Source organism: Castor canadensis, chromosome 11 (assembly GCF_047511655.1).
Source record: "Castor canadensis chromosome 11, mCasCan1.hap1v2, whole genome shotgun sequence".
NCBI lineage: Eukaryota > Metazoa > Chordata > Mammalia > Rodentia > Castoridae > Castor > Castor canadensis.
This window is the reverse complement of record NC_133396.1, coordinates 59,896,870-59,921,749: the sequence shown is the minus strand read 5'-3', so window position 1 is coordinate 59,921,749 and position 24,880 is coordinate 59,896,870. Positions and strand designations below refer to the sequence as shown.

General features: G+C 47.8%; 2 protein-coding genes across 13 annotated transcripts in view; one reads left to right on the top strand and one right to left on the bottom strand.

Moving 5' to 3' along the window:
- Positions 1 to 20,794, top strand: part of Dnah2 (dynein axonemal heavy chain 2) — a 110,594-nt gene extending 89,800 nt beyond the window's left edge. For 7 of the 10 annotated variants that reach the window (XM_074046937.1, XM_074046939.1, XM_074046938.1 and 4 more), the window contains 23 exons: positions 1,598 to 1,762; positions 2,297 to 2,422; positions 2,560 to 2,708; positions 2,782 to 2,848; positions 2,991 to 3,141; positions 3,371 to 3,519; positions 3,713 to 3,846; positions 4,017 to 4,161; positions 4,315 to 4,514; positions 6,148 to 6,274; positions 8,723 to 8,909; positions 9,069 to 9,217; positions 9,347 to 9,530; positions 9,755 to 9,945; positions 17,296 to 17,487; positions 17,656 to 17,840; positions 18,069 to 18,297; positions 18,374 to 18,525; positions 18,637 to 18,751; positions 19,694 to 19,870; positions 19,960 to 20,034; positions 20,185 to 20,335; positions 20,470 to 20,794. In XM_074046937.1, the coding sequence (XP_073903038.1) occupies positions 1,598 to 1,762; positions 2,297 to 2,422; positions 2,560 to 2,708; positions 2,782 to 2,848; positions 2,991 to 3,141; positions 3,371 to 3,519; positions 3,713 to 3,846; positions 4,017 to 4,161; positions 4,315 to 4,514; positions 6,148 to 6,274; positions 8,723 to 8,909; positions 9,069 to 9,217; positions 9,347 to 9,530; positions 9,755 to 9,945; positions 17,296 to 17,487; positions 17,656 to 17,840; positions 18,069 to 18,297; positions 18,374 to 18,525; positions 18,637 to 18,751; positions 19,694 to 19,870; positions 19,960 to 20,034; positions 20,185 to 20,335; positions 20,470 to 20,624 (3,555 nt within the window). In that variant the 3' untranslated portion in view covers positions 20,625 to 20,794. Of the gene's footprint in view, positions 1 to 1,597; positions 1,763 to 2,296; positions 2,423 to 2,559; positions 2,709 to 2,781; positions 2,849 to 2,990; positions 3,142 to 3,370; positions 3,520 to 3,712; positions 3,847 to 4,016; positions 4,162 to 4,314; positions 4,515 to 6,147; positions 6,275 to 8,722; positions 8,910 to 9,068; positions 9,218 to 9,346; positions 9,531 to 9,754; positions 9,946 to 17,295; positions 17,488 to 17,655; positions 17,841 to 18,068; positions 18,298 to 18,373; positions 18,526 to 18,636; positions 18,752 to 19,693; positions 19,871 to 19,959; positions 20,035 to 20,184; positions 20,336 to 20,469 lie in introns of those variants that run through there. The other 3 variants (XM_074046942.1, XR_012438763.1, XM_074046943.1) reach the window with 3 other exon arrangements.
- LOC109693887 (translation initiation factor IF-2) lies at positions 19,864 to 23,535 on the bottom strand. Of its 3 annotated transcripts, XR_012438765.1 has the most exons (6): positions 23,029 to 23,526; positions 22,595 to 22,691; positions 21,959 to 22,470; positions 21,068 to 21,205; positions 20,212 to 20,305; positions 20,056 to 20,100 (listed from the first exon to the last, which is right to left on the bottom strand). XR_012438765.1 is itself a non-coding variant. In XM_074046968.1 (3 exons), exons 1-3 carry the CDS (start codon positions 23,308 to 23,310, stop codon positions 22,361 to 22,363), a joined length of 489 nt encoding a protein of 162 aa, XP_073903069.1. In that variant the 5' UTR covers positions 23,311 to 23,526; the 3' UTR covers positions 21,228 to 22,360. The 3 variants fall into 3 exon arrangements, 1 of the variants encoding a protein (XP_073903069.1); XR_012438766.1 differs by lacking the exons at positions 21,068 to 21,205; positions 21,959 to 22,470 and having other exon boundaries at positions 19,864 to 20,100; positions 23,331 to 23,535; XM_074046968.1 differs by lacking the exons at positions 20,056 to 20,100; positions 20,212 to 20,305; positions 21,068 to 21,205 and having other exon boundaries at positions 21,228 to 22,470.
- Positions 23,536 to 24,880: the final 1,345 nt, after the last annotated feature.

Here is a 24,880-nt window from a genome sequence, read left to right as displayed (position 1 = left end):
GGGAGGGTGAAGGAAGTCTTCCAATTTTCACACCCCAGTAGATGCTAGTCCCTTCTAACAGATTGCTACCAAGGCTGAACCTATAGTCCATCCTGTCATTTGATGGTGAAATTCTGAGTTTCTACTTTGTCTTAATATTTTGGGGGTATCTGTCCACCCCATTTCCAAGGACTGGGACCTGGTACTGCATGCTTACTCTGTGCTAGGCCTCGTGCTACAGCCCCACATTTACCCTCCCATGCAGCAATCCAGATGAGGGTCCCAAGTTGAAACTTACCCAGTATCAACTCCGCAAGGCAAAGCTATTCCTCCTTAATAGTAGTAAAGCTATTTTCAGGTTTGCAGTGTGCCTCTCCTAGTGTGTATATGAGGAAGTGGGGGAGGGGTGGGTGGACAGCAGGGAAGGAAACTAATGTTAATAGTGCACTCTGGTTTTCACCCCACCCCCATGTCCCTCATGGTGAAAAGGGCAAATATGCAGTATGTACCAGGGCTAGTGACTGTTGGCCAGTCAGGCACACACAGGATCTTGGACAAGGTTAGATCAGTCCTCTACCTCAGATTTAAGGAATATACCCAACCCACAGGGCGGCGATGAGTTGAGGCAGGGTAATCTATATGCAAAGTTCTTCCCAGATATCCATCCGGTGCGGAGCCTGCGTCTTGGTCCTTTTTCTTTCTTCTTTCTTTTTAAGAATTTTCTTTTTTTTTTCTTTTATAGACAGGGTCTCACTGTGTAGCCTAAACTGGCCTCAAACTTGTGATTCTCAGCCTTCCCAGTACTGGGATTACAGTGTGTACCACCATGCTTGACTAGGTCCTTTTTCTCTTTCTTTCTCTACATATTTCTTTTTCTTTTTTTCTTTTTTTGGGGAACTGGGGTTTTGAACTCAGGGCTTCCTGCTTGCTAGGTATGTGCTCTTAAGCCACGCCTCTAGCTCTTTCTGCCCTGGTTATTTTGGAGATAGGGTCTTGCTTTTTGCCCAGGCCAGCCTGGACTGCAATCGTCCTGCTTTACCTTTTGTGGCTGTGATGATAAGTTCACGCCACCACACCCAGCTGTTTCTGTGGAGATGTGTACAGTTTTTTGCCCAGGCTGGCCTTGACCCGTGATCCTCCAGATCTTAGCCTCCCAAGCAGCTAGGATTATAGACATGACCCACTGGTGCCTGATTTATGTAGTGTATTTTTAATTTTCTTTTTCAGTGCTGGGGACCAAATCCAGAGCTTGGTGCATGCTAGGCATCCACTCTATACTGAGCTATGTCCCCAGCCTCTTCTGTGGTTTATTAGGCTTCAGGAGGTCTCTATTATCCCCTACCCAGCCCTAAATTTCATTACCAGGTAGTTTCTGGATTCTAGGAGAGAGCAGTAGAAGGAAGGGAAAGTAAACTTACGTCACGTATTTTATCTCATTCTCTCCTAACAATAACCCTAAAGGGTAAGTGCTATTCCTATTTTACACATGAGGATAACTGAGGGTCAAGATTAATTTACCCAAGGTCAGGCAGCTACAAAGTGTCAGAGTCATGATTTGAAGCCAGAACGATCTGCCCCCAATCCCTGTGTTCACTACCCACATTCTGATCTCTCCCAGGTGGCGGAGAAACTGGAGATGCTGAAGAGACAGTATGATGAGAAGCTGGCCCAGAAGGAGGAACTTCGAAAGAAGTCTGAAGAGATGGAGCTGAAGCTGGAGCGAGCTGGGATGCTGGTGTCTGGGCTGGCTGGTGAGAAGGCCCGATGGGAAGAGACTGTGAAGGTGAGATCACTTATAGCTATGGCTTCCCTTCTGCTCGGGCCACCATTCCAAGAGGTCCATCCCTCATTTTCACTGAGGAATGGTCAGGGAAAAACAAGGCTAATGGATGTAGGAACTCCAAGAATAGGAAGATGGGTGTTCTTCCTTCCCCCTCCTCACATTTGTGTGAATGTGGAGGAAAGGCATTTTGTCCACTGAAGTTGGCTCCAGTGTTTGAGTGGAACTGAAAAGAACACAAGGAGTCTTGATACAGCCTGCTCACCTGATAGATGACAGACATGGTCCATCCTTGTCTCAATCTCATTCAGCTCCACAAAAGGCCTTATCACCAGAGCTCAAATATTGCTGTCAGAGGCAAAACACTCAAAAGTAGTTAGAATCAGGTTAAAGTTCTCAGAGGGAAGAGTTTATAGAGAGAGAAAGAATCCCTTTGATCTAGACCAGTGTCCAAAGGAGAATGCCATTAAAAGTATATTAAGTGTCCCCCAAAGGGTTGGGGACCCAGACGGCTTACACCTCCCTACTGTCTACCAGGGCCTGGAAGAAGATCTGGGTTACCTGGTGGGTGACTGTCTCCTGGCAGCTGCTTTCCTGTCTTACATGGGACCCTTCCTAACCAACTACCGGGATGAGATTGTCAACCAAATCTGGATCAGAAAGGTGAGATAGGACCCAGGTGTGATAAATGAGCTCTTAGGGTGAGCTCTGGGGACAGGCTTTGGGGCATATTGAAAGATACAGGGAAGGGGTAGGGGCTGCTGGACTCAGGTTGAGGTTTGTGGTTCTTCTGTCCTCAGATCTGGGAGCTTCAAGTTTCTTGCTCACCTCGTTTTGCCATTGATAGCTTCCTATCCAATCCTACAAAAGTTCGAGACTGGAACATCCAGGGGTTGCCCTCAGATGCCTTCTCCACTGAGAATGGCATCATTGTCACCCGGGGCAACAGGTGAGGATGCTGCAGAAAGCTAAGGGCAGAGGAGGACCACACCCTGTCTTCTGACTGATGCTTCCTCCCGTAGGTGGGCCCTCATGATTGATCCTCAGGCTCAGGCCCTGAAATGGATTAAAAACATGGAAAGAAGCCAGGTATAATCTGGGGGTCTGATTGGGTTACCCCGGTAGAATCTCCTCCAAAGTCTAGTCTCTTCCCGAAGTCCTCCTCTTGGGCTTTCTGTCCCTGGTGCTCCTTGGTGTTTTATTCTATCTTTCCTCCCCCTTGCTGTCTTAGGGCCTGAAGATCATTGACATGCAGATGGCTGATTACCTTCGAATCCTAGAACAGGCCATCCAATTTGGATTTCCAGTACTGCTCCAGAATGTGCAGGAATATCTGGACCCCACACTCAATCCCGTGCTCAACAAATCTGTATCTCGAATTGGTCAGAGCCTGGGCTTACTGTGGGCTTGGATGGTGGGACAAGTCCTAGAGACCAGCCCAGTGGGACGCGAGGGTAGAGAGGGTGGCTCTGTGGCTGTGTCTTCTGTTTACCTATCCCTCCATGCAGATGGGCCTGGGCTAGGCCTTTAGAGCAGGCTGAGTCCCTGCCTCCAATGCCTCTGGGGAATGGGTCATGTGGGATCCTTGCCCTTGACCCTTTGTGGATGCAGGTGGTCGGCTGCTGATGCGCATTGGTGACAAGGAGGTGGAATATAATACAAACTTCCGTTTCTACATCACCACCAAGCTCTCCAATCCCCACTATAGCCCAGAGACCTCAGCCAAGACCACCATTGTCAACTTTGCTGTTAAAGAGCAGGTGGATAAGGGCTGGTACCCAGATAGAGCTAGGATGAAGCAGGAAAGGTGGGAGGGTTTGGAAGAAACCCGAGAAAAAGGCTAAGCTTGAGCTGGGCAACAAAGGATGAGGGTCTCAGAAGATATAAAGAGATGGTGAGGGAGGTGGAGATGGCAGGAGTGAGACCCTCATGCTGAGTCCTGGGTGCTTCCAGGGCCTGGAGGCCCAGCTCCTGGGCATTGTAGTTCGAAAGGAGCGGCCTGAGCTGGAGGAGCAGAAGGACACACTGGTCATCAATATCGCCTCTGGCAAGAGGAAGCTCAAAGAGCTGGAGGATGAGATCCTCCGGTGAGACTGTGAGGCCACCCGCCCACCACCTATTGGTCTTCTCCCAGTTGATATCCAGCAGGCCCACCTGCAAATACAGCTGGCATGGGGAGGAGGGATGGCAATTCATCTCCGTCCAGCTCTGTCCCCCAAATCCCCCTTGATCCATGTGCCTCTTTGTTCCCCCCTAGGTTGCTGAATGAGGCCACAGGCTCCCTGTTAGATGATGTGCAGCTGGTGAACACTCTGCAGACATCCAAGATAACTGCCACTGAGGTGACCGAGCAGCTGGAGACCAGTGAGACCACTGAGATTAACATTGACATGGCCCGAGAGGTAAGCTTCTGTGTCCTCCAGCCCTGCCCCTGGCCAGCCAACAAGAAGCAACTCCAACTGTATTGGCTTGAGACCTCTTCCTTCCCCAAGCCCCTGTTTGTGCCCTGCCTGTCTGTGGCCCTGACACTGACCTCTTTCCATGCCCCCCCGCAGGCTTACCGCCCTTGTGCCCAGCGGGCCTCAGTGCTGTTTTTTGTGCTCAATGACATGGGCCGCATCGATCCCATGTACCAATTCTCACTGGACGCTTATATCAGCCTCTTTATCCTCAGTATTGACAAAAGCCATCGCAGTAATAAGCTGAAGGACCGCATTGACTACCTGAATGACTACCACACCTATGCTGTGTACAGGTCTGACTATCTGCCCACATGCACAAGGCAGGGGAACAACTGCCTGACTCCTCCAGCTACTTCTAGCATCGTGCTTTCCTGGGCACCCTCCCTGGCCCACTGCTTTCCCCTCCCCACACATTCCTGGGAAACTCACATACTGGGGTTTAACTATCACTATGGACTGCGTATTCCCAGTTTCATAGTTTTAACTCTCCCTTGTGCTATCTGTGCCTGTACATCTGACTTCTCTGATGTTAAGATGCACACGAAGCACACGAACCTGGGTTAGATTGAGGAGATCTGGAGCAGGGCCTGGGATTCTGCATAACTCACAAACTCCCAGGGGAGCTGCTGCTCCTGGTCTGTGGGTTACATTTTGAACAGCAAGTGTTTGCCTTCTTGACCTGAAGTCCTATTTGTCTCATATCAAACTCGTAATCTTTCCTCTTCCACCAGGGTCCTCATCCCTGAATGGCACCAACACCTATCACCCAGTTACCAAAGCTAGAATCTAGGCCCTTCCAGCTCAAATCAGCAGAAATGGTTCTGCTCATGAATATTTCTACAAACCTCCTTCCCCATTCTCCCCACTGGCTGCCACATTTGCCTCCTGACAGGTCACCCTGCCTCTTGATTTGTCCCTCTCGATCTCTCCTCTTGTAGCTGCCAGCATCAGCCTTCAAACATGAATCTGACCCTGTCACTCCTGGATTAAACTCTTCAGTGGTTGTCATGTCTCCAGTGGCCCCCGAAGGCCTCTATGACCTGCTTCCCCCTGCCTCACACCCTCCCTTTTTCCCCCTCACACCAGCTGCCTGGGCAACACTGCCTGCCTGTGCCCCATGCCCTTCTCACTTCTTGGCTTTTGCTTATGCTGTGAGCTCTTCCTGGAGCACTCACCTCTGTGTGTCTCCCATGTCACTAAATAACCCTGCTTTACCTCAGGACAGATATCCTTAGAAGTTTCCCCTGAGCCAGGCTGGTGGCTCACACCTAAACCTAGCTACTCAGGAGGCACAGTTCAGGAGGATTGCAGTTCAAAGCCAGCTCAGACAAATAGTTCACAATACCCTATCTTGAAAATACCCAATACAAAACAGTGTTGGGGCTAGTGGAGTGTCTCAAGTGGTGGAATGCCTGCCTAGTAAGCATGAGGCCCTGAGTTCAAACCCTAGTACTGTAAAAAGAGAGAGAGAGAGAGAGAGAGAGAGAGAGAGAGAGGAGAAGAAGCTTCCCCTGAGCCCACCAGGCAAGGCTGGGTGCTCCTGCCCTGTGTTCCCTTGACACCACGGCCACCTCTGCATAGGAGTCATCACACCAGTTGCCTCTGGGTCTGTGTCAAAGTTCGATGTCTCCCTGCCCTGCTATGCCTTGCTCAAGGACAGACTGCAGCTTAATCATCTGTGCCTTTAGGACCTAGCTGAGTTCCTGGAAATACAAATGTTTTGTTCCTTAATGGAGCTGAGTGCCTAATTCTGCAAGAAACTGTAGGAAAATCCTGTCATCTTTCAAGGTCCCTGGGCTGTTTCCAGAAGGTTTGGGTTAGGTGCTGACTAAGGCCCTTCTGTAGGGCCATCACCCAGAGAGCATTCATGTTGGGTGTCTTGCCCCCATCCTGCCATCCTCTGTTCTCCTTGTCTCCTTCTCCCAGGTACACCTGCCGCACTCTTTTTGAGCGCCACAAGCTATTATTCAGTTTTCACATGTGTGCCAAAATCCTGGAGACTTCTGGCAAGCTCAACATGGACGAGTACAATTTCTTTCTGCGTGGGGGTGTGGTGAGTTGGGCAGAGGGCACGTCCCAGCATGGGTGAAGGTTGGGGATGAGGTCAAGTGTGACAGGGACTCCAGATACAGAGCATTAAGCCCAAGGCTTCAGTGAGTGAGATGCCAGGAGCAAGTGCACAATAAGCTACATGTGGCTGTGGGGTGACTTGCCATACACCCCCTGGTACTCAGTGTAAACTGGGCTTTGGGAAATCTCTTACCTGTGACCCACTGATGGACACGATTTTGCTGCTTCCCAGGCCACTCCTCTGATCAGAATACCATGGTCACCATCACAGTCTCTCCTTTGTAGGTACCTCCTCCCTCCTAGCCTCCCCTCCCTGTGCTGCATTTGCTTAGCAAAATCACCACTCTTCTAGATCCAACTCTTTTTCCCCTTTATCGCCATGTGGCCCATGCCACTGAACAGGGCTGGATAAAAGCACACCTACACTGACTGGATTCCCTTTAAATCCATGATCATGAACCTCAAGTGGGCCCTTAAAGCTTCAGACAAGAGCTGGGCACCGGTGGCTCACACCTGTAATCCTAGATACTCAGGAGGCAGAGATTAGGAGGATTGCAGTTCGAAGCCATCCCAGGCAAATAGTTCTGTGAGAACCTATCTTGAAAAAATCCTTCACAAAAAAGGGCTGGCAGAGTGGCTCAAGGTGTAAGCCTTGAGTTCAAGTCCCTGTACTACAAAAAAAAAAAAAAAAGAAAAGAAAAAAGTTCAGACAAGTGCTGCATTCCCTCCCTACCCAAACACCTCCTTTTCCACTTCCACTTTCATCCATACCTGGATTTTAGGCAATACCCTTTCAGTGCTCCCACCCCTACCCCCTAAGTTCTCAACTCAGCAACCAGAGAGGGTTTGTTGTTTTTTAATTAACATGGATGCCTTTTTTTTTTCTGGCAGCCTTGGGGTTTGAATTAGGGCCTCACACTTGCTAGGCAGATACTCTTATCACTTCAGCCACTCCACCAGCCCTTTTTTGTGATGGCGTTTTTTGAGATAGGGTCTCTCCAACTATTCTCCTGATTTCTGCCTCCTGAGTAGCTAGGATTACAGGTGTAATGCCAGTTTTACAGGATTCCCCATGGCCAATGTCACTGCCTAATCCTGGACTCCACCCAGCTACACAGCCCTTCTTATTCTCCTCAGCTGCTTAGAACGTCTTACCTTAGGGCCTGTATGCTGGCTATGTTGTGCTAGAAAGTTATTCACCATGTGTACACTTGGCCCTCTCTTACTTCCTTCAAACCTCACCTTGAGGAGGTGTTCTTGATTTTTTTTTAATTTTAACTTTAATTTTTTGTGGTGCTGAGGATGGAACCCAGAGGTTTGCCCATGCTAGGCAAGCACTTTACCACTGAGCTACACTCCAGACCTTGTTCTTCTTGTTTAATACTTCCTCTCACCTCCCAGCACTCCTGATCTCCTTTATCTTACTCAGCTTATTCTATTCTCACATGGCACTGCCCCCTTTCACATATGAGATAATTCACTTATTGGCTATACTTTTAATAGTTCATAATCTGCCCAGGGATTCATAACCCCATGTTGGAAAATCAGCTACTCAGGAGCAGAGACATTTGTCTGATTTGTTCAGTGATGGGTCCTAAATGCTTAAAACACATAGTTGGTGAACAATAAATATCCATTAGAAAGCCCAGTGCAGTGGTGCCTGCCTGTAGTCTCAGCTAGCTGGGAGGCCGAGGCAGGAAAATCAGTTGAGCCTAAGAGTTCAAGGTAAGTGTGGGTAACATAGCAAAACCCTGGCTCAAAAAAAATTAATTAAAAAGATTGACTGTGTGAAAGAATGCAACCGTTTGTGGTTCTCTGAAGGTTGAGACTACCATTTGAATAGATTTGGAGCCATTATTGCCACAAAACCACCAGAGGGCACCAGCTTCTTAAACTTTAACTGTGAGCGCTCATAGTAGTGTGAGTCCTAACACCCCAGTAAAAAGTGGATTACCATCCATCTTGGATTGCTGTATTCATCTTTTCATTCATTCAGTTCCATGCAAAACCAACATTGGCTTTTTTCACAAGAAAGGGTGAGGGGAGAGAGAAGAAGGAAGCAAGGAAGGAAGGAAGGGAGGAAGGGAGTGAGGGAGGGAGCGAGGGAGGGAGCGAGGGAGGGAGCGAGGGAGGGAGGAGAAATAAAATTTTTCTTTTTTTGGCACTGGAGTTTGAACTCAGGGCCTCACGCTTGCTAGGCAGGCACTCTTGCTGCTTGAGCCATCCCTTAGCCAGAGAAAATATACTTTTTCATTGACATAGTAATTGTACATATTTACATTGTGATGTTTCGATACATGCAGTGTATAATGATCAGATCATGGTAATTGGCATATATTTATCATTTCTTTGTATTGGGAACATTCAAAACCAATAACTCTTCTTTTGAAGAGTTCCCATCATCCCTTTCTCCTCTCTCTTCAACCACAAGGTCCTGGATCGGGAGGGCCAAATGGATAACCCATGTACTAGTTGGCTTGCAGACGCCTACTGGGATAATATCACTGAGCTGGACAAACTGACCAACTTCCACGGACTTATGAACTCCTTTGAGCAGTATCCTCGGGACTGGCACCTGTGGTATACCAATGCTGCCCCCGAGAAAGCTATGCTGCCAGGTGCTCAGATCTAGGAGCCTCTCCCTCCCATCTTACCCTTACCCTTCATCCCTCTCTGGAGCTCACCTCTGCTGGCTGCATTCCCTGCAGTTGTCCCTTTATTTAGGTTCCCGGCCCTTCCAGACTCAGTTTCCCTGTGATCATTTTCTTCATCCCCAGGTGAATGGGAAAATGCCTGCAATGAAATGCAACGGATGCTGATCGTCCGCTCCCTGCGCCAGGACCGGGTAGCATTCTGTGTTACTTCTTTCATCGTCTCCAACCTTGGCTCCCGCTTCATTGAGCCACCTGTGCTAAACATGAAGCTGGTTAGTGGCTCTGCTCCTTGCCCACACACTTCTGGTCTGCCTCCTGCACCATGTTGTAGCTTCCTCAATCTCTTTCTCTCCCACTTGGGCTCTGTGGCCTTCTACCTGAGGCCTTCTCTGTGCTTCCAGGTGATGGAGGATTCATCCCCACGATCCCCACTTGTATTCATCCTGTCCCCGGGTGTGGACCCTACCAGTGCCCTGCTCCAGCTAGCAGAGAACACAGGCATGGCCCAGCGCTTCCATGCCTTATCCCTGGGCCAGGGCCAGGCCCCCATCGCTGCTCGACTCCTCCGAGATGGTGTGATGCAGGGTTAGTGTCCATCTGTTCTTTCACTCCCATCCTCAGCCCTGGTCCTTCTCCCCAGAACCTTCAACCTCAACATCACTACTGTGACTGTAGCTCCCACTTTTTCAGAAGGTCCAGGAGTGGCAGGTATGAGCACTGGACACCAATTCCACTGCCACCAGGTGGAGAGTCTAGGAACAGGGCAGGCTGAGGGAATGATTCTCGCTGACCCCAGCATCTCCTTGCAGGACATTGGGTGTTCCTGGCAAACTGCCACTTGTCATTGTCCTGGATGCCTAATCTGGACAAGTTGGTGGAGCAGCTGCAGGTGGAAGACCCTCACCCTTCCTTCCGACTCTGGCTCAGCTCTAGCCCCCATCCAGACTTCCCTATTTCCATTTTGCAAGTGAGCATCAAGATGACCACAGAGCCACCAAAGGTACAGGTGACTATAGAGAGTACTGGGCCATTTGGTCTGCCTTTCTTCTAACTAGCATCTGTGAGATGTCACAACAGTAACAACCACACAACTTAGTTTGATTTTTTTTGTCCTCTAAAAAATTCCACAATTCTCTCTTCTTTGTGCCAAACTCCTAGAACACAATAATAATATCTAATATTTCTTTAGCGAAGTTCCAAGCATTGTCGTCAGTTCTTTACATTTATTAATTCATTTTACACACACACACACATACACACACACTCAATCAGGTTCTCCATTTTAAAGATAAGAAACTAGCAAGGTGCTGTGATTCACACCTATAATTCTAGCTATGTGGGGGACTGAGATTGAGAGTATTACAATTCGAGATTATTCAGGGCAAAAAGTTAGTGAGACACCATATTAACCAGTAACTTGGTGTGTTGGCATGTGCCTATCTTCCCAAGGTACATGGGAGGCTGAGATAGGAAGAATCATGGTTCCAGGCAAGCCCAGGCAAAAAAGTTTGTGGGCATGCATCTCATCCCAGTGACAATAGGAAGTCTAAGGCATGAGGATCACAGTCCAGGCTGGCCTAGGCAAAAAGAAAAGCAAAACCTGTCTCCAGAATAACCAGAGCAAAAGGGCTGTAGGCATGGCTCAAGTGGTTGGGCACTTGCCTAGGAAGCACAAAGTCCTGAGTGCAAAACCCAGTACTGCCAAAAAATAAAAAAAGATAGAAAACTGAGGCACAGAAAGGGTAAATAAGCTATTTTGGTACTTTTTTTTTTTTCTTTGCAGTGTTGATGATCCAATCCAGGGTCTTACACATGCCATGCAAGCCCCTATATCACTGAGCTACATCCTCAACCCTTGGTGTTTTAAGATAGGGTCTTGCTATGTAGTCCAGGCTGGCCTCAAACTCTCTATCCTCCTTTACTACCTTTTGAGTGCTGGGATTATAGGTGTGAGCTACCATGCTCAGCTTATTTTAGTAGCTTTTTATTGCTCTTGGTTGAGATCAAAATCCTTTTTTCCTCACCATGTGAAAAGCATAGAGACCAGGACCTCATACATGCTCAACAATGCATGGTTGGAGGTCTTTCATCATCTTTCTTGAACACCCTCGAGGAGTCAATGGCTCTACAGAGAGGCCAAGGTCCTCAGTCCTAGCTTGACTGAGAAAATCTTTTTATGGAATGCTGCCTGCTACAGGTGTGGTCCTCCCCACCATCTGCCAAACCTTCAGTGAGAGCAGAAAGCTCAGTGTGTACTTGGTATAACTGGATTTTTTCTGGAAGCAAATATTTGTTAGTTTAACATTTTTAAACTTATAGAAAATTTGTAAGAAAAACAGTAATACAAAGGACACCCACATATGTTATCTAGATTCATTTATTGCTAAAATTTGGCTCTATTTGCTGTATCATTGATATCTACACACACACACACACACACACACACACACACGTTTTTTTCAGAACCATGTTAGAGTGCATTGCATGTATCATAGCCCTTTACCACTAAATAGTTCAGTGTATTTCCTGTAACGTAAAGGGTTCAATCTTATGAATAGGATGTTCTATATAAATGAAGTACTTTTGCCAACTTCAATAAATTTAACATCAATACCATATTTTTATCTAATCAATCATACATATTACAATTTTGTCAAATAACCCAATAGTGTCCTTTATAGATTTATCCCTCCCCATAGGATCCATTCTAGACTCAGACATCAAAATTGTGAAAGAGGCCAATTTTTGCCTCAGGATATACAAAGGCAGCCCAGATAGTTAAGGGGACAGATTCATCTGAGTTTTTCTTCAAATAAGAAGTCCCAAGCCAGGCACTGGTGGCTCATGTCTGTAATCCTAGCTACTCAGTAGGCAGAGATTAGGAGGATCACAGTTCAAAGCCATTCTGAGAGATCCTGTCTCGAAAAAACCCATCACAAATCCCAGTACTGCAAAAAAATATATACAAGGATATAGCACAGTGACAAAGCACTTGCCTAGCATAGGTGAAGCCTGTGGAGGGTTTGAACTCAGGGCTTCATGCTTGCTAGGCAGGTACTCTACCATTTTGAGCCACTCTGCCAGCCCTTTTTTTGTGAGTTTTTTTTTTTTTGATAGAATCTTGAGAACTATTTGCCAGAGCTGGTTTCAAACTGTGATACTCCTGATCTCTGCCTCCTGAGTAGCTAGGTGTGAGCCACCAGTGCCCAGCAACGGGGGAGGATCTTGAGTTCCGGGCCAGCCTGGGCTACATACCGAGACCCTATGTAAAAAAAATTTAAAGCCACTATTTGAATGTTGTGTTTCTCATTTCTTTTCTTTTTTTTTTTCTCTCTCATTTCTTTTCTTATTTTTTTTTACTTTATGTATTCTAATAGCAAACTTATAAGGAGAATAACACAGAAAACAGACAATATTAAAAACATGTTCTTACATGTAGGACAATTCAGTTAGCAAAGTATAGTGAACGGATGGAATCCACTGTATGATAAAAATGCCACAAATAAGGGTTAGGGTGTGGCTCAAGTAGTAGAGCACTTGCTGGAGGCCATGAGCTCAAACCCCAGCACCACCAAAAAAGCAAAGCAAAACAAAAGCTACAAACACCATTTAGTTGCTGTAAATAAGAAATTTATTTTTAAGAAATCCAAATGCTTACATTGTCCAGAAAAGTTTAACAGGCTTATTTAGAACTGTTACAAAGTTGAACTGCTAAAACTTGTTTACTGAAATATTTTGACTTGCATTAATGCTTTACACACACACACACACACACACACACACACGTTTACATTAAAAATTCACACACAAATGAAAATGGAAAGCTGTCCCCCTATTTTTCCACTTTCAGTTATATACTTAGGTACCTTTTGATTCCATGGGAAAAAAAAATCTAACATTCAGTACTACTAAAGAGAAAAAGATTGGCGATGGGGATGTAGTTCAGTGGCAGAGCACTCACCTAGCATGCTCAAATCCCCAGCACTGCAAAAAAAAAAATTGGAAGTACTGGGATTTGAACTTAGGGTCTCACACTTGGTAGGCAGGTACTCCACCACTTGAACCACTCTCCTTTTTGCTCTAGTTATTTTTCAGGTTGGGTCTCACACTTTTGCCCACAGTAGCCTCAGACTGCGATCCTTCTACCTACACAGCATTCTGTCTAGCTGGGATCACAGATGTGTAGACTGCATCCAGCTTATTGGCTCATACGGGTTTCTCACTGACTTTTTGCCCAGGCTGGCGTTGAACTTCAATCCTCTCACTCTCCACCTCCTGAATACCTGGGATTATAGACATAAGCCACTGCCCAGGAAAATTCTTTTTGAGAATGAAATATTTGCCATCACAGTGGCTTCTTAAGCACATTCTCCACATACTTGGAGTGCTATCTGGATACCTTTTGACATAACTGTTAGATGTGTGGCATGGATAGCACACAGGTTGGTATCTTCAAAAAAGCCAGCCAGATGGGACTCACTGGCCTCTTGCAGAGCACCAATAGCTACACTCTGGAAGCACAGATTTGTTCTGAAGTCCTGAACAAATTCTTACACCAGACCCTGGAAGGGGAGTTTGCCAGTTTATTTGGTGGACTTCTGATAGCACCTAATTTCACAGAATGCCATAGTGCTAGGGCTGTAAGCATGGGATCACTTCACTCCTGCAGTAGAGGGCATACTCTTGCCAGTGTCTTTTGTAGCCAGTTGTTTTGGGTGCTTTACCACCAATAGGTTTGCTGGCAATCTCTTCATAGGAGCCATGGTATAAAGATGTCCTTATATATCCTTCTTTGACTGGAGCTCAGGGACCTGTAAGTGGCACTGGCATTAGAGAAGGGCAATGGTAGACTTAGTGGTGGCTGGGAATGCTATCTTTTCTTATAATTTTAACACAAAAGTTGTATCACTAATGCAAACATGCTGTATAATTTCTCTGCAATTTGCTTTTCCCACTGAATATTGTGGGTTTTCTTCTTTTTTTTTTTGACAGTACTGGGGTTTGAATGCAGGGCCTCATGCTTACTAGGTAGGCACTCTACCACTTGAGTGACTCCTTTTTTATGTTGGGTGTTTTTGAGACAGTGTCTCAAAACTATTTGAGCATGAACTTTTGCCTGGGCTGGCTTCGAACCTTGATCCTTCTGATCTCTACCCCGGGTAGCCAAGATTACAGGTGTGAGGCACTGGCGCCCAGCTTGAATACTGGTTCTTGACATTCATTGATATGCTGTTCATATTTTGTAGTCCTTCATACATCCAGATCTTAATCCTTTGTCCCTTATATTTTTTACCATGTTTCCTTTCTTCCCCTTTTTTTTGGCAATACTGGGGTTTGCAGGGCCATAAGCTTGCTGGGCAGAGACTCTACCACTAGAGCCCCGCCCCGCTCCCCCCTTTTATTTTTTCTTTTTTGAGACAGAGCCTAGCTATGTAGCCCAAACTGGCCTTGAACTTGTGATCCTCCTGCCTCATCTCCCATTATAGGAGTGCACCATCACCCAGGCTATTCTCTTTTCTGTGATATTTTTTAGTGAATAAATTTTTTTTTTTCCTGGTGGGACTAGGGTTTGAACTCAGGCTTCACACTTGCAAAGTAGTCACTCTACCACTTGAGCCATACCTCCAGTCCATTTTGCTCTGGTTGTTTTTGGAGATAGGGGTCCTTTGAACTGTTTGCCTGGACTGGCCTCGAACTTTGATTTTCCTGATCTAGCCTCCCAAGTAACTAGGATTACAGGTCTGAGCCACTGGTGCATGGCTCAAATTCTTTTTTTTTTTTTTTCCCCCGGCACTGGGGTTTGAACTCAGAATCTCACACTTGCTAGGCAGGTGCTCTTACTGCTTGAACCACTGGGGTTGGCCTCAAAGAGATCCTCCTGATCTCTGTCTCCAGAGTAGCAAGGATTATAGGCATGAGCCACCTACATCTGGCTTGCTTAAATTCTTTTAATTTTTATGAAGTTGGTTGAATTTAGCTTTTTTTTTTTTTTAAATGATTCATGCTCCTGTCTTGTTCAAGAAATCTTTGTATCTTCCAACATTATACAAGTACTCTCTAACTGGGCACCTTAGTTCAAACCCCAGTCCCACAAAAAAAAAAAAAAAAGAAAAAAAAGTACTCTCCTACAGTTGTCTTCCAAAAAAAAAAAAATGTGTGTGTGTGTATATATATATATATATATAAAACTTGACCTTCATATTTAGAATTTTAGTCACTTGGAATTGATTTTTATGAGTGTACTATTACAGGTACAATTTTATTATTTTTTTTCTGGTCCTGGCATCAAAGCCAGGGCCTTGTACATGCTATACAAGAGTTCTATCACTGAGCTACCTCCTTAGTCATGCAGCTTTTCTTTCCAGATGGATAACCACTTCTCCCATTTATTGAATAGTCCACAGTTACTTTTCTGATCAGTAATGCCTGCTCAGCCTTAAGTTATGCTTCCATATGTGCATGGGTTTCTGGCCTTTTATTCTGTTCATTAATCAGGGTGTTTATCCTGGTGTCAATATTAAAATCTTAGTTACTTGCTAGCTGGTAAAGCAAATCCCCTTACCCTATTCTTCTCCAGGCTATTCTTGACCTTTTATTATCCAACATAAATTTTAGAATTAGCTTGTCAAGTTCCACAAAAAAAAAGTTTTGTTGATCAATTTTGGGGAAATTGACATCTTTAGGACAATGAGTCTCCCAATCCATGAGCATGGTATATCTCACCATTCACTTCTTATTTTGTAATATTCTATGTATATATTTGTGTATTTTAATTAGATTTATTCCTAGTTACCTTACATATTTTGATATTATATGCCAGTTTTTAAAAAAGTACATTTAATTTTTGTTACCACTGTCCAATATTCTCACTGCTCCACCCTGTTGATCACAGATAAATCTTAAAACACAGTTTCACAGCTGGGTGCTGGTGGCTCACACCTGCAATCCTAGCTACTCAGGAGGGTTGAAGTTTGAAGCCAGCCTGGGTAAATAGTTCTTAAGACCCTATCTTGGGAAAAAAAATCATAAAAATAGGGCTGATGGAGTGGCTTCAAGGTGTAGGCCCTGAGTTCAAACCCCAACATCAAAGAACAAACAAAAAACCAAAACAAAACAAACACTGTTTCAGGAGCTGAGGATATAGCTCAGTGGTAGAGCATGCCAGAGGCCCTGGGTTCAATCCCCAGCACTAAAACCACCAAAATGCAACCCCTACACTATTTTAATTATCAACTGTCCTATTCAAGATAGTGTGTGGGTCCATTGAGGCCTGGTGAGCCAAGTCAAAATGGTTCAAACTACCATTCTTCTTACTGTATCTCCATCTGTAGATGGCTTTTTTCTCTCACAAGCACTTGTACTTGACTTCATCCAGGCTCATCCTCTCACTTATTTTCTCTTTTTTTTTTTTGGAACTGGGGTTTGAAATCAGAGCCTACACCTTGAGTCACTCCACCAGGCCTTTTTTTGTGAAGGGGTGTTTTGAGATAGGTCTCATGAACTATTTGCCTGGGCTGGCTTCAAACCACAATCCTGATCTCTGCCTCCTGAGTAGCTAGGATTACAGGTGTGAGCCACTGGTACCCAGCTTCCTTTGTATCTTTATTCCTCCAATTCCTTCTCCAGGAAACCAAGACCCTCCTCTCAAATAATACCTTCCTTATGTGTAAGATATAGTCCAAAATTCCAACTTGTTCGGGAAGCCTGATAAGTCCATCACATAGAATGTTTCTCTTTGAACTTATTATGATCTCTTAAATCTACAGCAAATCTTTGTTTTTGTTATTATTTATTTATTTTAGAGACAAGGTCTTGCTATGTAGTCTAGACTGGCCTCAAACTCATGGTCCTCCTGCTTCAGCCTCCTGAGTGCTAGCATTACAACCATATGCAACCATACCTGGCAATTCTATATTTTTTGTTAGTTAACAGTTGTATGGGTCTGGGAATGTAGTTTGGTGGTAGAGCACTTTTCTGGCATGTGTAAGGCCTTGGGTTCAGTCCCTAGAACCAAAACAAAACAACAAACCCAGTTGCATGTATATGTCTTCGTCTTTCTTCATATTTTCTGACATTTTAAAATTGAGGATATCATGGTTGAGTGGATCAAAAGTGGGGAACAAGAAAGGATGGCTGCTACTATCCTGTACATTGCCAGTGTGTGAATTAATTAGAAAAAGGCACCCAGCCTTGCAAATGAGTACCCATTTTGGCGTGTAGATCAGGGGCTAGATTTCAGCTTCCATTCACCCCTTCAGCCAGTACCTTTGCTCAGTGAACAGCCTCCACAACGGTACATGGTGCTACTAGTGGTAGGGTTAAGCATGATCCCTGTATTCATTATCCTCAGGGTCTAAAGGCCAACATGACACGTCTTTACCACCTAGTGTCAGAACCACAGTTTACCCGCTGCTTCAAACCTGCCAAATATAAGAAGCTGCTGTTTGCACTCTGCTTCTTCCACTCCGTTTTACTTGAACGCAAAAAGTTCCTGCAGCTTGGTTGGAACATTACCTATGACTTCAATGACTCTGACTTTGAGGTTTGTGCTAACCAGAGGTTCCCCATCCCAGTCCTCTCTCCTTATACTGCCTACCCTGTGGCTTCCCTACAGAATATTGGCTGGCAGAAAGCCCGTGTTAAAGCCCCATTGGGAGAATTCCTGCCATAACTGTGTGGGGCTCGGGGCTTGGGTTGGGACCATGCACAGGTGTCAGAGAGCCTGCTGAGACTCTACTTGGATGAATACGAGGAAACGCCCTGGGACGCACTCAAGTACCTCATCGCAGGCGTCAACTATGGTGGACACGTCACAGATGACTGGGACAGGCGCCTGCTCACCACCTACATCAATGACTATTTCTGTGAACAAGCTCTGTCAACTCCCTCCTACCGGTAAGCAGGGGGGCAAGAGTACACAAACAGAGGAGGTAGCGGGATAAGGTGGGGGTGGGTAGGGGAAGTGTCTGAAGAGAAAATTTGACATTGAGAGAAGACAGAGATGGGATTGGAGGTTTGGGAGTTGGACAAATGGGATCTGCACAGGGTTTGGGGTCTTGGCCTGGCACTGAAGTCCAAGTTCCACTTATGGAACCTGATGACGCTTATGCTGTGGCTTCCCAGGTTGTCAGCACTGGACACGTATTTCATCCCTAAAGATGGGGGCCTGGCCTCTTACAAGGAATATATCAGCTTATTGCCCAGCATGGACCCTCCAGAGGCCTTTGGCCAGCACCCCAATGCCGATGTAGCCTCCCAGATCACTGAGGCACGAACCCTCTTTGAGACTCTGCTTTCCCTGCAACCTCAGATCACACCCATTCGGGCTGGCAGCCAGAGCCGGGAAGAGAAGGTAAGAATGGACAGACATCTGAGGAAGGGGAAGTGTTGAGGAAGGGCAGCTGCACTCAGAGCTCCTGTCTCTTCAGGTCCTTGAGTTGGCTGCTGACGTAAAGCAGAAGATCCCTGAGATGATCGACTATGAGGGGACCCGAAAGCTGCTGGCTCTTGACCCCTCCCCCCTCAATGTGGTCCTTCTGCAGGAGATCCAGAGATATAACAAGCTGATGGTGACCATTCTGTAAGATAGAGCAGGCACTGCGGCACACGGGAGGGGGAAAAAGAAAAGAAAAGCCTTCACCCCCTGGTTGGGATGGCATCTCTAACACTCTACCCTCTTCATCCTGCTCAGGTCCTCTCTGACAGACTTAGAGAAGGGCATCCAAGGCCTCATTGTCATGTCAACAAGCCTGGAAGAGATTTTCAATTGTATCTTTGATGCCCTCGTTCCTCCACTCTGGGGAAAGGCAAGATTATACCACTGTTGGTTGTACTCGTTTTGAACAATGAGCTCTCCTCTCACTCCTGAGCCTCCTCATCTCCTGGTTCTAGGGAGGCATTTGATAAGCTGCAGAGGACCCGGGATTCAAAGGCAGACAGACTTAAGGTTGAAATTTAGCTCTGCCACTCACCAGTCCACTCTGTACAACTTACTAACTTTTGATGTATTCAGGGCAAGTTGCTAACTTCTCCTAGGATTTTTCAAAGATTCCCAGTACTATGCATAACACTCAATAAGTGCTTCATTAAATGGTACCTGGTTACTATAGGTCAAGCAACCCTAATCCAAAAACCTGAAATCTGAAATGCTTTGAAATTTGAAACTTCTTTTGCCATACTGGGATTTGAACTCAGGTCTTCACATTTGGCAAACACTCTGCCACTTGAGCTATACCCTGAGTTCTTTTGCTTTTAGTTTGTTTTTCATATAGAGTCTCTCACTAACTTTGCCCGGACTGACCTTGAACATGAGCCCTTCTGTCTCTGTCTTCCGAGTAGCTGGGATTACAGGATTGAAACTTTTTGAGTGCCTATGTGATGCTCAAAAAGTTTCAGATTTTGAATTTTCAGATTAGGATGCTGAAGTGGTAAGGTCAGTAAATATTCCAAAATTCCCCAAAACTCTGTAAATCTGAAACATTTCTGGCCCCAAGCATTTAGGATACAAGATAAATAAATACGATAAAGGATAGTAAGTATATAATAAATATATTATTTATTTATTTATTTTATTTATTTATTTTATAATATTTATATATTTTATGCTTCTTTCCTGGGAGGTGTCTTTTGGAGAGCTTTGTCCAACTGTAATTGGAGAGCAGGGCTGTATCCCACTTAGTCTTCTCATAGCTGCTCCAAGTGCTCAAAATATGGATCCTAATAAACATATGTACTACCTTTTCTCTCAGGCATATCCGTCACAAAAACCATTGGCTTCATGGACCCGGGATCTAGCCATGCGTGTGGAGCAGTTTGAACTATGGGCCAGTCGTGCTCGGCCTCCTGTGCTCTTCTGGTTGGCTGGCTTCACCTTTCCTACTGGCTTCCTCACTGCTGTACTGCAGTCATCAGCACGCCAAAACAATGTGAGCAAGGAGGAAGGGGGGTGGGATACTGGAAATATATATTTTCTTCCTTTTTGGGTGCCTCCTTTATTGTCACCTTCAATTCCTAGATTTCAGTGGACAGCCTCTCCTGGGAGTTTATCGTTTCCACTGTGGATGACAGCAACCTAGTGTATCCACCCAAGGTAGGAGTCAGATCAGCTTGGGCTTTGAACAAAAGATGGTCTGGTGGAGGAGGGTGGTGAGAGTAACTGAAAGAGGAGGGAGGACAGAGGAGTTAAATCAAGAGTGTTAGAGTCAAGACTTCTCCCATGCCTGTCCTCATTTCTCCCCAGGACGGTGTATGGGTCCGGGGATTATACCTGGAGGGTGCTGGCTGGGACTGGAAGAACTCCTGCTTGGTGGAAGCAGAACCCATGCAGCTGGTCTGCTCCATGCCCACAATCCACTTCCGTCCTACAGAGAGCCGAAAGAAGAGCGCCAAGGGTGGGACAGCACTCTCTGACTGCCCCATCCCTTGTCTGGATCCTCACCTGATCCTGCTGTAGTCTTCACCTGATCCTGCCCTGTTCTCTCAGGGTCACCATGGGTCTGACTTCTTTTCCTCTCCTTTTCTCTAGGCATGTACTCCTGTCCCTGCTATTACTATCCCAACCGGGCAGGCAGTTCAGATCGAGCCTCCTTTGTTATCGGGATAGATCTCCGATCTGGTGCAGTGACATCCGATCACTGGATCAAGAGGGGCACTGCTCTACTCATGAGCCTGGACAACTAAGAGGCCTCCTCTTCTTTCCTGCTTGAAAGAGGGTCAGGGACTCTAGCGGCTAAGACTGATAATGCACTTCGGACTAAGACTGGATCTCACTCAGGCTTTGACCTTGGCTGAATCGAGCTGTGTAATATGGCCCTGGAGATATCTAGTGTAGTCATAAAAGTGGAAGAGTTGTACTGGAGCTCAGTGCCATAAAACACCGCGATCTTAAGCCCTATAAGTCTCTTCAATGGAATGGTGAAGATTTAGCGGGGGAGGAAGCTTGGGCCTTGTAGAGGGCAAGAGCTACTGGTGAGCTACAGCCGCAAGCGGAAAGGAGCAAGAGAAGTAGGGCTGCCTAGAGATGAAAGGAGGCGTGGCTTTGAGCCAGTAGGCAGGGCAGTGGGACCTAAAGAGTGTGTGACTAAACCTTGGGGCAGGGCTTGAGCACGAGGGGCGGGGCTTACCTTGGAAGAGCGCGGGATCCAAATGGATTAGGAGTTTGTCAGGCAAAGATCGGGGGTAGATCCTATACACTGTACCCTGTATCCCGCATCCCACATTCGGTATCCTAGCCGACACCAGAGCTGGGCGAGCCGGACCAGCTGAAGGCGGGGCGGAGCCGGAGAGAGGGACTTCAGCGGGAAAGGCGGGACCATGAGAAGGGGGCGGGGCTGGGGAAGCGGGGGTGCGGGTGTTTGTGTTGGAAAATCCAACTGCGCCACGGGGTGGAGCGGCCCCCCCAGCCCCGGCCTGGGAGAAGGGGGGGCCGCTCGACCCCCGGGAGACCTTGGGGAGCCTGAATACCTAGGACCCCCCCAGAAACCAGGTAACGGGGAGCTGCGAGGGCGTCTGGAAAGAGGGAAACCATCTCCACACAAGGGGGGGGGGGCGGGATGTCAGTCACAGGAGGGGTAAGGCTAGGGATGGACGTTCGGGTCTTGGGAAGGGCACTGGGAAGAAAACGGGCGCAGGACATCCGAGTACCCCAGAAGAGAACAGGGCAGGATTGGGGGAAGAACTGGGAGGTAGAGCTCTTGGGTTTCAGAGGTCAAGAGGGCCCTGAAAGGACTCCCAGTCCCCGTTGGTCTGGGATTTCCCTTCCCGACACTAGGGCGGGGCGCGGCGATCCTAATTGAAGGGCAGAGTTTACAGACAGGTCAATGTGATGGCCTGTTTAGGTCATACGTGGTCAGACTGGGGTGTGCCTCCACTCCCGGGACCACTTTGAGTCTCATTCCAGTTCTTCGCAACCGTGAGGTGTAAAACCTCAGCCTTCACCTTACCACCCGGAGCCTCGAGAGCCCCGGCGGTAGCCTTTCTCCCGTCCTACCGAGTCCCACCGCATGTGCCCTCACTCGGCCTCGCCTGCTCCTCGCTCCTCTCTCCATCCTTGGTCCTGTCCCCACTTTGTTGCCCTAGCCTTCGTCCGGCTCGGGCCCTTCTCCGGGCTGAACCTTTCCAGCGTAGCCACGAGATGGCGAGGATGAGACGCACACTCGGAGCTGAGGGGCCTGCGGGTGGGGAACGCGGCCGTAGAAGCCGCTGAAGCCCCCTGCTCAGGTCTGAGGGAAAGGTGGGCTGAGGCCCTCATTTGACTTCCTGTCATCCTGGCCCCCTCACAGGAAATCGTGGGCAGGAGGGTGAAAGGCAAAGGGTGGAGGAGGCGGCGAAGGCGGTCGCTACTTCTCCGGGCTGCGGTAAATAGTGGGGAGACGGACACGCGGGTTGGTTACTAAGCAACGCAGATTCGCTTCCAGTCAGCTGTGGCTTGTGACCGTGTCTTGGAGTAGGGCTTGGAGAGCGTGGGGAGCTGGGGAAACTGTGGGGAAGGTCGAGAGCAGGGCACCTAATTTCGGGGTACGAGCACCTTGAGAAAAAGCAGGGAAGGCGGTGAGCTGAGAAGCCAAATGGACTATGCAGTAGTCGGGAGGGAGGAGGGACCCAGACACCGCGCTCTGCTGGGCTCCAGGTCCCTCCTGGGGGTTGCTTACCCTGTTGCCAGAGTAACAAGCCTGCGAGGCTTGGGAGCCAGATTCCCGAACTCTCTCTGCCCAATCCGGTGTAGCGGACGTCACTGACGTCATGGCCCTGGCAACCAATGGGAAGCGGGTATTATAGGGCGACGGAAAGGCGGGGGCAGGAGGTGGAAGAAGGGAGGAGGTGGCTGTCCGGGACCCGCACGTGCACTCCCACACGCTAGCTCCCACCCTACCACCCTCCACCGCACGCGCCGGAGCATCCCCTTGCGCCTGCGCGGCGAGTCGGGCGCATCCCGTCATCCAGTCTGGAGTTAAGTGTTTGCAAGCTAGCCCGGTCCATGGCTGCATTCCCCAGCCCCTGGGGGCCCAGACGTCTGCGTTCATCTGCGCTCTTTCGCCTGCTCTCGGCTGTTAATACTCAGCCTCATTTGGGAGGGCCCGGCTACCTGTTTGCCATGGCCCCCCACGCTCCCAGGTGGGCTGGGCGGAGCTGTGATTTCTGGCTCCATAAGCTCAACGGCTGCCTTCCGAGGCTTTGACTTAGGTTGCTTCCCCGAGAGAAAGGGAGTGGGTACCAGCGCCTTTTCCCAAGCTTTCAGTTGCCCGGACCCAGCTGCAGTTGGTGGGGGAAGGGCATTGCAACGAAGCCCCAGACGACCCAGATGGGTCGTCACGTCCATTCTCTGCGTTAATTCCTGCTCTTTGATATGCGCACAAACCCTGCCCATCCCTAATGTTTCTTCCTCACTCGCCCTAGTGTTCTTTGCAGCTCCCTTGACTCCTTTCAGGCCGCCTTGTCCCGGTCTCCGCTCGTCCTTCCCGGCTTCTTCGGGTTATATAACTCTTCCTCTCGGCGTGTCCTGATTTCAACTCTACAGACTCCGCCCTGGAACAGCGCGGGAGGGGCGGGGGAGTTGGGGACCCAGACAGATTACGGTTGGCGGCCGGCTAGGGCAGAGGGGATCCCGTGCAGATGGGAGACGGAGCCCCCGAGAGACCCGGTAGCCCATCCCCCGTCTCCCGCCCCCACCAGAGATAACGCCCAGGAAAGAGAAGGCACAGTATCTCCGAAGGGCGTGTCGGGAGTCCTGTCAGAAATGTGGGTTGGGAGGTCAGGGCTGAAGGCAGAGAGGAAGGGGCAGATGAGAAGCCTGAGCCCCTAGGACTGAAGTCCTGCTGAGGCTAAAAGAGGAAAAGGCAGTACACCTGGGTTTCCTCCTTCGTCTCGTTTTTTGGCTCCCAGAATTCCTAAGGCTATTTCTCATGAAACTTAGCCAGCGGCCCCCTCTGCCCCCATAGGAGTCAAAGGTCTGTGTTAGAGGTGGCCTGGGGTGATGTCACCAGTGCACGTGCCCCGGGATGGTTGCCAGGCAATAAGGCCTCCTCCCTCTTCCATTTCCCTCCCATCTCTGCCCCGAGTCCAGTTCCAGTCCCGTGCCATCTCTTTCCCGTCTCCCTTTCCTTGGCCTTAGCATCCTGCAGGTGGGAAACCCCGGCCTGGAGTTTTGTGAAGGGGGGGGAGGGGTACGGGTGTGGTGTAGCTGACTTTGCCCCTTTGCTGGGGTGTGAAAATCATTTTTCCTTAGATTGGCACAGAAGAGCTTCCCCTCCAAGCCCTCCCCTCCACCCTTGGAAGAGTTTTCTGGAAGTCTTTTTTACTTTCCCACCTGCTGCTTGGCCTAGTGTCATATGCCCCTTCTCTGTCTTGAGTTGAAGTGGGAGTGGCTCCAAGACAGCTAGCTGCCCCCCCCCAAGAGAAGAGTTATGGGGGGAATACACACGAGTTCATCCCTGATGTCACCTTAACCAGTGGCATACTTTCCAAACTGAGAGAAAGGGTCAGTAAAACAGTATTAGACTGAAAAGTCAAGGTCTTTATTCTGTGTAGGTAGGTGGATCTGGCATTGTCCACTTGGGGGAAGAGAGACTCAGTGATAGCTATGCTATCCTTTATTGAGTTGGTGATGGTATTGGGGTGTCTGCTTTCATGTGCCTTAGAGCTTGAGCTGTCAGATCAAACCTGGCTTCTAATCACACCTCTGTCACTTAGTGACTGCTGGACTTGGAAAGGTCACAACTTCCTGAGAGCCTCATATCCTCAATCTCCAAAATTTAAATATCAGTACCTACCTGCAATGCAGATGGGAGGGGAAAAGTGAAATAATTTATGCAAAGTACTTAGCACAGTACTGGGCACAGAATGAACATTCGAATGAATGAGTGTTGTGAAATGCTTATTATGAGGTGATATTAGTTATTTTTATTATAGTTAGTGGGCCTGCTTCAAACTAGCCATGA

Coding starts and splice junctions, on each gene's coding strand:
- LOC109693887 (XM_074046968.1), bottom strand. CDS start 23,310: ATGGGCAGGGTTTGTGCGCATATCAAAGAGCAGGAATTAACGCAGAGA. Junction 22,692..23,028: donor TGGGGGGCCATGGCAAACAG/GTAGCCGGGCCC, acceptor ATTGGTTGCCAG/GGCCATGACGTCAGTGACGT. Junction 22,471..22,594: donor CTTGTTACTCTGGCAACAGG/GTAAGCAACCCC, acceptor CTTTTTCTCAAG/GTGCTCGTACCCCGAAATTA.